This window comes from Tursiops truncatus, chromosome 15 (genome assembly GCF_011762595.2).
Source record: "Tursiops truncatus isolate mTurTru1 chromosome 15, mTurTru1.mat.Y, whole genome shotgun sequence".
Classification (NCBI taxonomy): Eukaryota; Metazoa; Chordata; class Mammalia; order Artiodactyla; family Delphinidae; genus Tursiops; species Tursiops truncatus.
In genome coordinates this window covers 27719604-27735067 of record NC_047048.1, presented here as the reverse complement: position 1 = coordinate 27735067, position 15464 = coordinate 27719604, and the positions used below count along the sequence as shown (strand labels likewise).

At 51.8% G+C, this 15464-nt stretch overlaps 1 protein-coding gene across 5 annotated transcripts in view; it reads left to right on the top strand.

The window, feature by feature from the left end:
• The window catches only part of SNX29 (sorting nexin 29), a 550741-nt gene that overhangs the window by 483472 nt on the left and 51805 nt on the right, over window positions 1-15464 (top strand). For all 5 annotated transcript variants that reach the window (XM_019928689.3, XM_073792297.1, XM_073792298.1 and 2 more), the window contains one exon: window positions 8624-8763. In XM_019928689.3, the coding sequence (XP_019784248.1) occupies window positions 8624-8763 (140 nt within the window). The remainder of the gene's footprint in view (window positions 1-8623; window positions 8764-15464) is intronic.

The window sequence follows — 15464 nt, the reverse complement described above, 5'->3', positions numbered from 1 at the left end:
AAAGCACATAGAGGGATCCATGTTACATGGCAGGCATCCAATCGTCAACTCCTTTCTATTCCTGCCCTGAGTCTTCATCTCCGGGCCTCCTGAACCCCCAGCGTGTGCACCTGGTCTCTCTCCCAGACCCTCTGCACTGACTTCATGACTTACCACCTGCCTCTTTCCAAAGCCTGGCTGCTTCAGTCCGTACGCCGCCCCCCACCCACTGAGAAGATTTCACCCCACACCCTGAGCCCGGGCTCTCCTCACTCCCTTTAGTCGCTCCGTCTGGATGCCTTTCCTCCCGTCACCGTCTGCTGAAATCCCACCCACCCCTCCAGACCCAGGCCGGAAGTGCCTGCTGATTCCCAGCAGCCCAGCTCAGAGGGAGCACCCCCCCGGCCCCAGGAGCTCTCCTCCTGTCTGCCACAGTTCTGTCACTGGCCTCCCGGCCTGTTGTCCACCACTGGCCCATGAGCTGACACCAGGACGTGTCATCTCATCTCGGGGCCCCCAGCACAGGGCCTGGCCTGTCCCTGTTGGAAGAAGGAAGGGGCTCTCAATTGCGACCTCTGTGAGGGCATCTGTCCTGCTCACCTTCTCTCGCACCTGCTCATCACAGGCCCTGGTGTGGGGTGGGCGCCCGGGGCAGGCGTGGATGGGCAAGTGGAACCTCCTCTACTCTGGTATCTGGTAGATGCTGGAACATATGAATGAGTGAGATGCCATTCATGCCTTTAGGGCAAGAACTGGGTGTTTTTTCATCCCAACTAACTGGGCCTGGCAGGAGAGGTGTCAAATAAATGTTTGCTTGGATGGATAACTGTGTAATATCTCCGGGACTCAGTAAATGTTTCAAGCAGGAGACGCTGAGCTCCCCAGGGCTAGGCCTGTTTCCTGTCTTTCTCTGTCCATCCCAGCCCGTTACCAAGCTACTTGCTTGGTAAATGGTGGCCCAGCTGAGTCGCCGGGGGTAAAGTAATTCAATTAACAGGACTTTGCTTCCCTGTCCCTGTAGGAGGGGCAGTGACTCTGGCCTCTAAATTAGTGGGTATCTGTTGAGGTTTAGGGCCTGAATTTCTCACCAAGGGTGCCTTAGAGACACATGGGCCTTCCTTTCCCCTCCTCTGCCATCCCCTCCCCGAAACTGCTCCAGAGAAAGCCCTCCTCCTTCCCCTCTCATTCACACCTGGTACCATCCAGCTGCTCACTACTTGGAAAAGAACTTGTTAAACAAAACTTGTTTAAAGCAGCCAGGCTGCTCCCCATCTGTTTGACCCAGACGAGAACATCAGGACCTCCATCCTGACCCCCTGGAGCCCACTCTCAGCGTAAAGGTTAGGAGGAGACTTCCCTTTTTTAAGTTCACGATTTTATTATTTCTGAGTTAAGCAAGTGAAGATATTTGGTGTAGTTTTGCTAAAATCACCCAATCAGACGCTTATCAGAGGGGCTCAGTGATGTTTGGGAAGCTGCTACGAGGGTCCTTCGTGCCCGGCCATTCATTGCTCTCAGAGGTCTCCGTCCAGAGTGTTTAGAGTGGCAACAGCAGTCATTGTCTCTTTTCAGGTTCCCATTAACAAGTGCATGATGGTCACCCTAGAAACAACCCTCAGGTGTCAGTGTTGGGAACCCAGGCATCACCCTTGTAACAAAGCCGAGTTCATGGGTTGCAGCGTTTGCCCCAGGATGACAGGATTGGGCCTGCGGTTCAGATGAGCTGCACCCACACCTCACAGCCGACCCACACTTGAAAGAGGAAGGGCAGATTTCAGCATTCCAGGGACAGAATAGAGTGACCAGGACAAAAGAGGGCTTTTTAAAACCGAAGCATCTTCTTTCCATTCTCATGGAAGGAAGAGCTGATTGTCACTGTCTTGCTTAAAATACCCGTGGCCCTGAGGGTAGAGTCTAGATTCTCTAAAGTGACTTCCCAGGTCTGCCCCTGCCCTCCCGCAGCTCCCTCTCTCTCGGTGCCCCCTCTGATCCTCAGTCCCATGGTTCCTTCTGGCTGTGGTCTTTGGAATCTCCGGGTGGTTCTCTCCCTCTGTCTTAGAGCAGAGCACAGGCTTACTGGGGCCGAGTCCTGTCTGCACTCCTCAGTTGTTAGTGTCTGGGCATTGGCCCTTACCCGCTCTGAGTCTCATCTTCTCTCTCTGACATGGGAATACTAAAAAGTACCTATCTCAGTGGGCCTCTGAGAATTCAATAAAATAACATATAAGTGTGATCAGCCCAGTGCCCGGCAGAGAAAATGCTTGGTAAAAGCTAATAGTAACACTTTCTCCCCCTCCTGCTGCTGCTGCTGCTATTATGATAACTATTACATCACACGATCCTTGGGGAGGGCCCACATGCCCGTGTGCTCCCTACACACCCCCGCAGCAGACCTTGTGCGCACCTTTATCCTGTGTTCCTGGCTTTATAGCGTTGTTTTGTAATGATCTGTCTTTTCCATCGACTGTAAGCTCTGTGAAGGCAGGATCCGAGTTGCATTTATTCCCTCACTCACAGCACCTGGCTCACAGGGGGCCCCCGAGGAGTATCTGTCACATGAATGAGTGCATTGAATAAACGAATGCAGGATTCCAACCCATCAGCACGTCCCACCTGGGTCGTTGACTCTGAACTAGAACTCGAAGTCATTCGCTAATGCTGGGCTCCTTGGGAAGCTAGTCATTGTTCTGGAATTCTCGAGCCATTGAGGTGCCCTGAGATCAGCTGATTCTGCAGCAGCCTTTCTCGACAGGGCCCTGAGCTGCCTGCTGTTCCTGATGGACAGGACCTTCCGTTTATTTTATAAAACACCATGATAGGGCTTCCCTGGTGACGCAGTGGTTGAGAGTCCACCTGCCAATGCAGGGGACACAGGTTCGTGCCCTGGTCTGGGAGGATCCCACATGCCACGGAGCGGCTGGGCGCATGAGCCGTGGCTGCTGAGCCTGTGCGTCCGGAGCCTGTGCTCCGCAACGGAAGAGGCCACAGCAGTGAGAGGCCCGCGTACCACAAAAACAAAACAAAACAAAAAACACCATGATATCCTTAGATGAAAATAAAAAGGAACTCTGGAAGTGCAGAATCGTGGGGAAGGTCCCCTTCAAGAGGCAGAATGTGGTCTAGAAAGCACTGTTGTCAGGAACGGCCCAGGAAGGAAAATGTCACAAAGCACAGGGGGCAGGGGGTCTGAGCATCAGTTCCAGGAACTGTAGCTCGTCATCTTGTTCACAACATTCCATCATTTTAAAAATAGCTCTTATTCATTTGATGGCGTCTTTATCTTGTTGAAGCTCAAAATAAAACTAACCTTTTCTGGAGGGAAAAAAAAACCACTCCCATGAAAATAGTCCCGAATGGTCTTTTTTATTTTTTATTTTATTTTATTTTTTTTGCGGTACGCGGGCCTCTCACTGTTGTGGCCTCTCCCATTGCAGAGCACAGGCTCCGGACGCGCAGGCTCCGCGGCCACAGCTCACGGGCCAAGCCGCTCCACGGCATGTGCGATCTTCCCGGACCGGGGCACAAACCTGTGTCCCCTGCATCGGCAGGCGGACTCTCAACCACTGCGCCACCAGGGAAGCCCCTGAATGTTCTTTTTTTAAAGCGAGGACAAACTCCCAGTTCTATTATTAGTCCTCAACCATAATTGACAATACTATTATGATAGGAGTGCCTCACAAGACAACAGCAGGGCCATGGGCAGCGAGGACTCATTAAGCGGCCACCAGAGGCGTCTGGCAGATTCCATGAGCTGGGCTTTGGTCCAGCCCATCGCTTCTAATGCTGCGTTTTGGCTGCCGCCTTAGGAGCGCAACCAAAAAGCTCACAAACGTTCCTTGGCCCTTTAAGTGCTGGCCCCTGCCCAGCGGGGCAGGCCCTATGGGGATGCTCATGTCCTCCCAGGGGTCCTGGGTGACAGACGGGGTCCCTGCAGGACCAGCTCCCTGTCTTTGCTCACTCGTTACCCGTCGTCTGCCCTTTACTCCCTGCCCACGGGGAGCTGGGAGCCAGGGGGCGCGCTTGCAGCTGCTTCTGTCCATCCTCCTCCCGGGTCAGGGGGCTTTGTCGTCTCTGTTCTGGCCTTGCTCTCCCCGGCAGCCTGCCTTGCTGCTCCTCAGTCCACCTCCCACATTTCTAAGTTCCTGCAACAAATGCTGATGGGGCTGCTGTGATCTCCAGGACGCGGGGCGTGTTGCTGGGGGGTGTGGCCGTGAAGGGAAGTGGTCGGCAGGACACGCTGGGGCCACGTGGAGAAGGTTCCTGCAAGCCACGCTAAGGGTTTAGATGTGCGTGTTGGGAGGGGGCAGAGTTCATGGGACGCCACTGAGGAATTCCAAGCAGGGCAGTGGCGTGGAAGATCCCTCTGCCTCAGGCTGCTGTGGCTCATTCCCCACCAACAGTCTTTCCAAATGCACCCCCTGGGTCCCACCCCCATCAGCTTCTTTCTTGGTCCACGAGGCTGTGCGTGATCCTGCTGCTGCTCCAGCTCCAGCCCTGGGGAACCGCTAAGCCTAGCCACGGGGCCTGCCTTCCGCTGCTCCCGTAAGCTACACTCCTTCTGCCTTCGGCCTTTGCGTTTGCTGTTCCCTCCGCCTGGCATGCCCTTCCCCCACTGAGGGCACCCACCTGACACAGACACCCCTGACAGGTGTCTGTCCTCCAAGAGCTGCTGGAGCAGCACCTTCAGGAGGCCTCCCCTGAGTGAAACGCTCTCTCCGTTCCTCGTGCAAACCTCCGGCGCGCTTCCCTGATCACACATGGATGGCAACGTCCCAGCACTTGCCCCTGCCTGGCTCCCCACTGTCTGTCTGCCTGCCTGTCTCCACCCCGTCGTACACATAGAAACTCTCTGAGGAAAGCTTCCTGGCTGAACGTCCAGAATCATCAGCTTCTGTCGCAGAGCCTGGCGGGCGATGCTGGCTACCGGGCGCTTAGCCTCGGCTGCCATGAATGACGTAGGCACCATCCTAATCCCCAGTTTACAGGTTAGAAACCCCAGCTCTGCGTGGTTTAGCTGCCAGACCGCAGAGCTGGCCAATGGCAGTGCAGGCCGTTCTTCTGCCTGAGGGAACATCACCTGGAACGTGGTCACCTGGAACGTGATCGTCTCACGGGGTGGCTCTTGGATGGCTCTGTAGGGCCTCAGGCAATCCAGGTGGTACAAATTCGGGGTCCCACAGAGCCAGGCCAGGGACAAGACTGAGGGGAGGAGGCTGGGTGGGATGGTAGCCCTGTGCTTCCAGTAATGAGGGCCATTTCTCAAGGGAGGCCAGAAACCTGGATCTGAGGCAGATACACCTTGGTTTTTAATGTTTTTAGGCCATTCAAGCTGTTAGCAGCTTGTGGTGAAAAAGGCACCGCCATCTTCACCTTTTGGTCAGAACCCACCTGATCCCCGAGGGGGAATCTGATCTGAACGAGGCTGCGTTCAACCTGCTGGAGAACTGCCAGCTTCATTCTGGGATGGAGTCCGCCCCTTTTTAAGAAATCCCAGAAGCAGTAGGCACATTTGAAAATTCAAACGTTCAAACACCGACCAGGTATGAGGTAACACCAACAAATTATCGTTCATTTTGTTAGAGGTGATCATGGTATTGTGGTTCAATCGGAAAATGTTCTTAGTATTTTAGAAATACACCTTGAAGTGCTGAGGGGTAAAATGTCACGATGGCTGTAATTTACTTTAAAACACCTTCGCAAAAAGGTAAAAATGATGTAACGTGGAAGAGGGTTAAGACTTTATTAGATAAAGGGTCATGGGGGTTCATTATACCATTCGCTCTGCTTTTTGCCCTCATTTGAAATTTTCATAGTAAAAAATGAAATGACAGTAATGGGAAAGAATATAGGCTTCCTTGAGTTGTTCTGAGATCTTCCCGGCCCCACTGCGTCCTGCCAAGTTGTGTGCAGCCACTCGAGGTGTCCATACCTCCAGGATCATATTGAGCCCCAAAGGCAGGACATCTAGGCAGAGGCTGGCCATCAGCACGCCCATCCCCTCAGTGACTCGCTTCCTTCTGCTACAGCTGACGGGCAGGTGCAAGTTCTGTGAACTGCATCTTGGCTGGGAGATACCTGCAGTTTAGAGGACCTGTAGATTTTTCTTATGTAAATTGGAGAGTGTCTTCTGGATTGAGGGCAGCTCTCACTGCTCACCCATTGGTGACCTGGGACCCTGCTCAGCCGCCTGCAGGTCTTGAGCCCTGGGGCAAGTTTCTTACCCTCCCTGAGCCTCCGCTGTGCTGTAAAGATGCAGTGCTAGGAAAGTGCTGAGCGCAGAACGTGAATAAAGACTCCACAAATACCATCGCTTGTTCTGAACAGCTCAGGTAGAAATTGCTCGGCTGTCAAACTCAGATTACTGCCATGTTGGGTTTTCTCAGGAGCTGGCTGGGGTTTCCAGGGACTGCCTAGCTTGAGGAATCAGTAGGATTTGTGATTCCTCCAGGGTGATAACCTTTCTGCCAAGTCCCTGTTGGCCCTGGGACCTGGGCGAGAAGAGGCCCAGGTGAAAATGGGCAGATTCGACTCCTGGGTAGGATCCTCTGACCTTCACTTTGGGGGATCCTCACCTTCCTAGGACCCCATAGCCCAGCCCAGCCCCACAAGCAGCACAGGGAGCCATCCCCAGCCTTCCCTTGGTGCTTAGAGAGTTTTGAGCGTCCTCCCCCCGAAAAAGGAGAGCTCTCCACGAGTTCTTCCAGGGATGACTAGCCCCTTTCTTGCCTTCCTGCAGCAAAGCCTCTCGAGCCATCCTTGAGGGTATCTTGTGCAGATTGAAAACCAGGCCCGATTAGCTCCTTTGGGCACTAACCTGGCATATTGACCACCTTCCCAAGGAGGAGCGTCTAATTGCTTAACGATGGGTTGAAACTTGGAGACCGTGGAGCGGACTCTGGTATCAGATGGGTGAGCGGAGCCGGAGTGGCTGAGCTCCAGCTGAAGACCACGGCTCTCCTAGCCTGGTGCCTTCACTCCCCGCACTCAGCGCCCCTCCAGCCAAGCTGCAGGAGATTTCAGCCCCAGACGGGGACTGCGCTGGCGGTCAAGTTGGAGCGGCCAGCAGCAGTGTTTGAGCGCTGTCCCCCTCTGGAGAAACATCTGGCTGAGGCAGTGCACCAGGGGGTGGTTTCGGGTGAGAGGACCTTGATGTGACCTTGAAGTGGCCCCCAGGGATCAGCGGCTGCTCTGTGTTCCTTCCTCCCCCCGGTACTCGGAGGAGGATTGCCAGATGAAAGACAGGATACCCCGTGAAATCTGAATTTCAGATAAACAATGGATAATTTCTTAGTGTAAGTGTATCCCAAATATTACACGGAAAGGGTTTATTGTACAGGCCATACTTGAACCCTGAAAAGTATTGAGTCATGAATAGTGAGAAATTCATTGTTTATCTGAAATTCAGATTTCACGGGGCATCCTGGCTTTTTATTTGCTAAATCTGACAACACTTAAGAGGGACTCTCCCTGCTGTGCTCCGGCCCTCGGCAGGGCCTCGTGGGGAGGGCATGTCCTCGGACGTCTCTGAGCACATGGGCTCATTCTGCACACTGTTCCCAAGCCCCAGGCTGGTGGAGAGGGGGGATGACTGCACTGCTCCATCTCTGGGGCCTCGTGGGCGAGCGGCCCGGCCCCGCTCTGGGCTACAGTTTCCTCGTGTGTCCTGTGAGGCTTCTCGTGTCCCTGTGAAGCCGAGTGACCCTGTTCCTTCTGCCGCCCTCGCTCTGCTCTCCCCTATTCACCCCACTCAGCCTTCAGTCTGGAAGGAGCGTCACTTCCTCAGAGAAAGCCTTTCCTGCCCCACACCAGCCCTGGTTTCCTGGTTCTAAGCCAGGCCCCCAGGGCAGCTGCACATGAGCAGGACAGGCTCCAGGCTCTGTGGGTCCCAGGGCAGCAGGCAGATGTGAGGTCCCTCGTGCCAAAATGATTGAGTTTCCACATGAGGACAGCAGATCACCACCCAGGTTGAGTTCTGACCCTGAGGGACTGACCAGAGCACACGCCTAGGAGCTGGCCCTGCCGACGAGGGCCAGGCAGGGGCCCTGTGCCTGCCCCGGGGCGCACTGAGCAGCCCCGGCCCGGAGTAGCCCTGGGGGTGGGACTGCGCTGCTACCTCTCCTAGTTTTTCAGAGAAAATGGAATTTGTTTATTAATGAAATCTTTCTTAAATAGTGGCAACTGATTCATATTTCAGAAAATTCCCATGAAGGCAAAGTTAAGCATCCTCTCTGGAGGGTGGCATTGAGTGTGATGAATAGTTATATGCTGACCTGTGTGGCCACTGGATTTATCGGTGTCTCCCCCACTGGCCCCGTGACCTCCACCAGGGCCACAGCAGTGACCCTCTGTGTTTATGGTCTGTCCCGGGTCCCAGCACCATACTCGGCACGTTGCAGGTGCTGAGATTTCATTCATTCCTGGGAACACACTGCAGGAAGTTTCGTGGACCTGCCTTCCCCCACTTAACAATAATACTATCACGAGCATCTCCCATTATTAAACATGATCATACGTGTAAAGCCTGAGGCACCCCTTGCACTCGCTCTGGGTGGTGATGATTGATGGTTGCGTGTTCTCCGGGTCGTCCATCTCCGAGTGGGTGAGGAAAGCATAGCTGAGCACACCTGTCTGTCCGTCTTCCCAGGACGCCAAGTTTGTGGAGGAACGCAGGAAGCAGCTCCAGAACTACCTGCGCAGCGTCATGAACAAAGTCATCCAGGTGGTCCCCGAGTTTGCCGCCAGCCCCCAGAAAGAGACCCTGGTCCAGCTGATGCCCTTCTTTATGTGAGTACCGGCTGCGTTCATGTGCTCCGCCCCACACCTCCTTCCTTCTCTCTCCGGCGGTTGCATGTGTCTGCGTCCTGGACACCCCAGGACCCGGCTGTGCCCCAGAGCCTGCGAGGTGCTGATGTGGAGACCTGGGTCAAGGCATCTGGGGGTTTAAAGGGCTCACGAGAGAATGAGCCCACGAGTGAGCATTGTCGATTTGAGGCTCGCGAAAAACGCAGGGCTCTGTGGTTTTATACTTTGGTACATTTTGATCAAAGGAAAGCTTGCAGCTCACAGGTGTTCCAGAGCTAAAGTGGTCTCTGTCAGGCGTTCTTCAGCATGTGGGCAGTGAACCCAAGGAAACTTCTCGCAGACTCCCACTGGTGCCGACTTAGATTACTTTCATGTTAATGTTACCTAAGTATGAACCAACTTAAAACTAGGTATAAATTCCTTGTTCTTATATGTCTTATAAAAGTAAAAAAAAAAAAGAAAATTAAAGAAGTTTACATGTTAAGCACTTACAAAATCATTGCAATTCAGAATCAGCAGTTAACAGAGCGAATGCTACTTTTTCTGAAACCAAATCTTTGCTCACGACAGTGTGCAGCAGCTTCTCCTGACCTCACCACATGCCATGTACCGCGCCGGTGGTCCGCCTGCTGACCACACCTCCCCCGCCATGACTTTCCTTGGGTCACGTCGCTGGGAAACATGTGTTTGGGCCTCACCTTGGGGGCAGGTGGGCCTCACTGGTGTCACTACGTTATCACTGATCAGTTCCCTCTGTTCTCATAAGTCTCTCATCACACCGCGACATTTATACCCTTGGATTCAGGGAACCCAAATGATGAAGCATCCTTAGTTTTTATAAAGTCTTCAGATGCCAGAGAATATAATTACACTCGACCCTTGAACAATACAGGGGTTAGAGGTGCCAACCCCCCATGTAGTTGAAAATCTGTGTATAACTTTTGACTCCCTCAAAACTTAAATACTTATAGCCTACTGCTGACCTTACCAATGACATAAGCAGTCAGTTAACATATAGTTTGTATGTTACTTGTATCTCTACATTGTATTTGATGCATTCGTGACATACCTAGCTTTTGCTTAATTTTTTCAATATTTCTAGGCTATGCAGTTTATCTGCGAGTTTTTTTCAAATTGTTGCAAATCTCCAAAATTTTTTCCAATATATTTATTGAAAAATATCTGTGTGTAAGTGGACCTGTGTAACTCATACCCATGTTGTCCAAGGGTCAACTGTATATTATTTCTAAAACGTTACCATCATGGTGGGAATGATCGATGTAAGAATCCATATAGCTAACCTGTGGCCCTCTGAAAGTGGGTTGGGACTTGTCACTTGAAAAACACTGATTTGCTGGGATGAAGCAAGAGTTTCCTTTCCCCAGAGCTCTTTTAAATGGTGTGCTGAGGGTTTGGGGATCTGTTTTGTCCTAACGGTGATGCTATGACTCAAGCCGGGGCTTATTTCTGCGTCTCTCTGTGGGGGGAACGGTGTGCCTTTGGCATCACACTTTCCAGAATTTCCAAGTTGAACTTGCAACCGGACAGACATCGGCAGGGCTGCCCCTCTTACCTGCTTAGGGCTTTGAAATTGCAATGAAGCCACTCGCTTATGTCTTTCTAATTGTTTCAGGACCTTTATGAGAAGGTATAATTGTACTGTGCTATCTGTGATAAAAAGATGCCTTTTTTCCCCCCCAAACAAAATATACCATATGGAAAGCTGAATTTTTCTTTTTCTCAGTTATTTGTGATGCTAGGGCCTTGATCTTGCTGTTTTGAAAATGCCACTATAGTTCATGAGAGGAGGTCCCCTTCATCTTTTAAAGGCAGCCCCCTGGCCTGTGATGAGTGTTGGAAATCAACCTGTCACTGAGTCAGGTGTGTTTTGGCCAAATTTCCTGATGAAAATTGAATCCGAGTGGTAGTCCTGAGACCCCAGTACTAAGAAAGGTTGCCCACCTCACGTGTGAGAAGAAGAGGCTGCCTCGTACGGGAGAGCTGGTGCCCCTACTGCCAGGGCAGGTGGTCCAGGCAGCTCTGGTGGAGAGTGTACCAAACATCAGCCCGCCGAATTGTGACAATTGCACTTTAACTCAAGTGTCTCGGCGTGCTGTGAAGTCCCAGCCACTCTGGTTGCCATTGATGAGAGCTGAGGGAGAAAGCGTTGTGCCTAATTAGCAGAGAGAATGTGAGGTTCAATTTCATGGGCTTTAAAAAGTACAAAGCATTTTGGTAGGAGATTGTGGCAAGAGACACAATATTGACACGAGACTCTGGACTCAACATGGGTCTCGACCCCGGTTGAAGTTAAACAGCTTGCCCTTCGGCTTTCCTTGCAGTTCCACAGTTAGCTGCCCTCTCCTCCTTTGTCTTTTTTGAGTGAGATGGGATTTCAGGTTGGAGCTTGCAGATTGTGTCATTTGGGGGTGCTGGAAGGTGAGCTGCAGCCCAGTTTGTCCATGCTGGTGAGCCTCCACGTGATACCTTCCTGTCTGTGCAGCCCCAGAAAACAGCAGGTCTGGTGTCACAGCTCAGAATCTCACCCTGAGAGATTCCTACTTAAAAAAACATCTCTCTCAACTAAGGAAATAAACTCCCCAAAGTGTGATTATTCTAATCTTGACAGATTTCCTCAGGTCTTTCAAATGCTGATTCAGGGCCCTAAGGATCCCTTTCAGCTACTGAACATGAGTGGACTTGTTGACTAAGGATGGCCTTGCCCGGCTTCCTCCCCTCGCTTATTGAGCATTTACTATAAGCTCTGGCTGTAGGTTTCACCTCATCCAGTCTTCCTGAGAGCCTGTTAATTAGGTGGACACCATATCTTCATTTTATTACATGGAGCCTTACAAAGTTGCCAATGAAAGGGCAATTTCATAAGGTTCCACCTAATACTGACAAGGAAAATGAGGCCAGAGAGGTTACCTTGTGACCCCATGGTTACCTACCAGCACATGGGGGGCCCGGGCTGTTTGGTGCCAGAACCCATGGCTTGAGGACATGGGTGACAAACCCGCAGCCTGTGGATGGAGCTTGACCCTCCAACCTCTTTTATTTGACTATTCCGGTGGGGTTTTGTTATTTGTTGTTGTTGTTTTTCTTTTTTTAATATCTATTTTATATATAGTAGTATGTATCTGTTAATCATGGACTCCTAACTTATCCCACACTTCACCTTTCCCCTTTGGTAACCATAAGTTTGTTTTCTATGTCTGTGAGTCTGTTCCTGTTTTGTAAATAAGTTCATTTGTATCATTTTTTTAGATTCTGCATGCAAGTGATATCATATGATATTTGTCTTTTGCTGTCTGACTTACTTCACTTCGTAGCGTAATCTCTAGGTCCATATTATTGCTTTTTCTTTTTTTTTTTTTTTTTTTTTTGCGGTACGCGGGCCCCTCACTGTTGTGGCCTCTCCCGTTGTGGAACACAGGCTCCAGGCGCACAGGCTCAGCGGCCATGGCTCACGGGCCTAGCCGCTCCATGGCATGTGGGATCTTCCCGGACCGGGGCACGAACCCATGTCCCCTGCATTTGCAGGCGGACTCTTAACCACTGCGCCACCAGGGAAGCCCTATTACTTTTTCTTAATTAAAGTGTTGCCAACATCAAAAAATTAGAAGGTATCATTTTTTTTAAAAAATCATATATCAGCCTTCTCTGGAAAACTCAGAATTGGTCACACCCTATTATGGACTGAATGTTTGTGCCCCCCCCCAAATTCATATGTTGAAGTCCTAATCCCCAGTGTGGTGGCATTTGGAGATGGGGCCTTTGGGAGGTGATTAGGGTTAGATGAGGTTATAAGGGTGGGTCCCCATGATGGGATTAGTGTCCTTAGAAGAAGAGGAAGAGACACCAGAGTTCTCTCCTCTGCCACATGAGGTCACAGTGAAAAAGCAGCCATCTGCAGGCCAGGAGGAGAGCCTTCACCCAGAACTGAATCTGCCGGCACCTTGATCACGGACTTCCCAGCCTCCAGAACTGTGAGAAATAACTGTCTGCTGCTGAAGCCGCCCGGTCCGTGGTATTTTGTTATGGCGGCCAGAGCAGGCACATACCCACCTGCATTCCCACTGGACCACACTTGGCTACAGTCAGACTGTGCTGCCCTCTCCGCACTGAGCCCGCCACTCTGCTGCCTCCTGCGCACTGAGCCGAGCCTTCCCTGCCATTCGCTGTTAGCGTTTGGCTGTTTCTCTCCCATAGTCACTCGCATTACCTGCCTGGCCCCCGGAGACACTTGAGTTTGTGGTGCTGGCTCTTACCTGCTGCTCAGCAATATAGGCTTTGACTGTGAGGCACCCATGATGCACTGCTCACACTCCGTGCTCCAAAGTGTGTTCAACAAGCTCATCCGCTGCTGAGCGTCACTCAAGGTGGTGCCTTTCCATATGGGGCGGGAGACGGAAGGTGTACAGGGGATTAAACCTAGTGGGTAGAATTTGCTCGTTTTTCTTCACCAAAACCCTTAAAACCTTCAGGCTCAGGCAGCCTGGAATCCGGTATTCCATGGCACCTGCTTTGACACACACGTCTCCATTTCGTCTTTCCTTTTCACTGTGTCAGTATTTCACTGTGTTCTGCAAGGGGCAGCATGACTTCCAAGGATTCTGCCATCTGCACAAATCTGAGAGTTGAAGAATCAGCAGGTTCAATTTTTTTCTCCAGATCTCTCTGCCGCCCATTGCCTTCCTTGCTAATGCCAGCAGCAGTCTGAATTAGAAAGTAGGACAGTAGGAAGTGGGCCATTTCTTTCCCATTTTGAACCCTGTGTCTGTCTGGCCCACGTGGGGACCAGAACCTGCCTCCAAACTAGTGAGCAGACACCACCCCCTAATGCCCTCTTCTTCTGGGGGCCCCGTGTTGTTTTCATCCTCCTGGCATGTTGGGGGGAAAGGCGAGAACCCCAAGATGTGACACATGGCAGATGTAAGCAGTTACTTAGGGAAATGTCAGGTGCTCCTTTGAAGGTGCATTATCGAAGGGAGACCAGGATTCCAAGAATTCATTCTGCGGAACTGGACTGCAGATCGGTGAAGACTTAAGTGATTTGTGGTGCTGTCATTTAGCACGTTATTAAAACGTATTTCTGCAGAGTCATTCATCCTTGAGAAATGCATCGTGCTCTGCCATTCCATGAGGGGAAAAGTTCCGGGGGTGGAAGCCAGAGTAATGTAGGTCACAGCACAAATTCTCCACCGGATTCTCAGCAGAAAACACAGTCGATGTTTTCCCCACTCCCCACCCCCATCTGCTGCCATATTTACTCTCAAAGCTGTTAAATATATTTTTGCTGAAATAGGAGCTGCCATGTTCTCCCAGCGAGCGGGGCTTTGGCGTGGGGTTGAGACGCTTCAGCCTGGGCAACACCAGGATCACGTGGACCCCGGCGGACACGCTGCTTTGCCAGGGGCGCTCACAGGAGTCACGTGGTTCCTTCCTAGGACCCTAGACCCACGTTGCTTTTGTGGCTGATCCACACCTCCAGGTTCCAGAATGGTCTACGGCGGCCAGAAAGGGGTGCAGATCCTGTTCAGAAAATCTCAGTTGTGTGGCCAGACTGGCAGACTGGTTAGGTGTGGGCTGTGCTTTAAAATAAAACACCAATGTGAGTGACTGTTGATGGGAGGAGTGCGCCCCAGCTGGCGCCTCACCCGCCACTCCCTCTCATGTCGCCCCTGGACCTGCTTCGCTGACGTACCTCAGCTTCCTGGCCCTCGAAGGCAAATGAGCCTGAGACCCCTGGTGTCCAAATGGAATGCGTGGGAATTTGGGAGTCAGCGCTGTTCCACACTACCTCTGCCACGAAGGAGGAGGGTGATCTCGGGCAAGGATCCAGCCTTTCTGGGTCTTAGTTTCCTTATGTGTAAAATGGGAAGATAAGTATTTGACATCACTGTTCTGCTGGGATGTTAGGTGAGGATTCTGTGTGAGAGCAGGATACAGCAGCTTCTCCGTGTCAGTGGCCATTGATAACGGAACTCGTGAGAAAGACCAGGAGAGAAGCCCCACAAAAACCCTACAGACATTTCTCCATCTGTCTCTTCATCCATCCATCCGTCCATCCATCCGTCCATCCATCCATCCATCCGTCCATCCATCCATCCATCCATCCATCCATCCATCCATCCATCCATCCATCCATCCATCCATCCATCCATCCATCTATCCATCCATCCATCCGTGTCTACAGGTGAAAAACTGGAGTGCCAGGAAATTTAAGTGGGTTGCCTAAGGTCCTTGTGAGAGTAAATGGCAGGCCAGGGCAAGAGTCCACTGTGCTTCCCTGAGATACAGGGCACATAGTAGGTGCTCATGAAATGCTGATTTATAACATGAATTATTCTGAAAGTCAGTTTTTCCCTTCCTCCTTCCCCTGTGGGGATCTCTCATCTAGATGGAGCGACTCAGGGCCTGCCCCAGGGAAACTGGGTGCGACAGCTAGGCTCTGGCCTTTCTGGGAGCCCAAGAGCTCAGCCGGGCCTAGATGGCAGTGCTCCCCACTAGGGGCCAGGCCTCCCCTGCAGGAGGATGCCCACTCCTCAGAAGCTCGTTACCTGGAGGCCCCTCCCCAGGGAGACCTGCCACCTTGTCGCCTGGAGAGATGATATGTAAAATGGCACTTAATCACCTCCATCTGCCGGCCTGGCTATTTCAGGGGCCGTGTTAAGGGATGC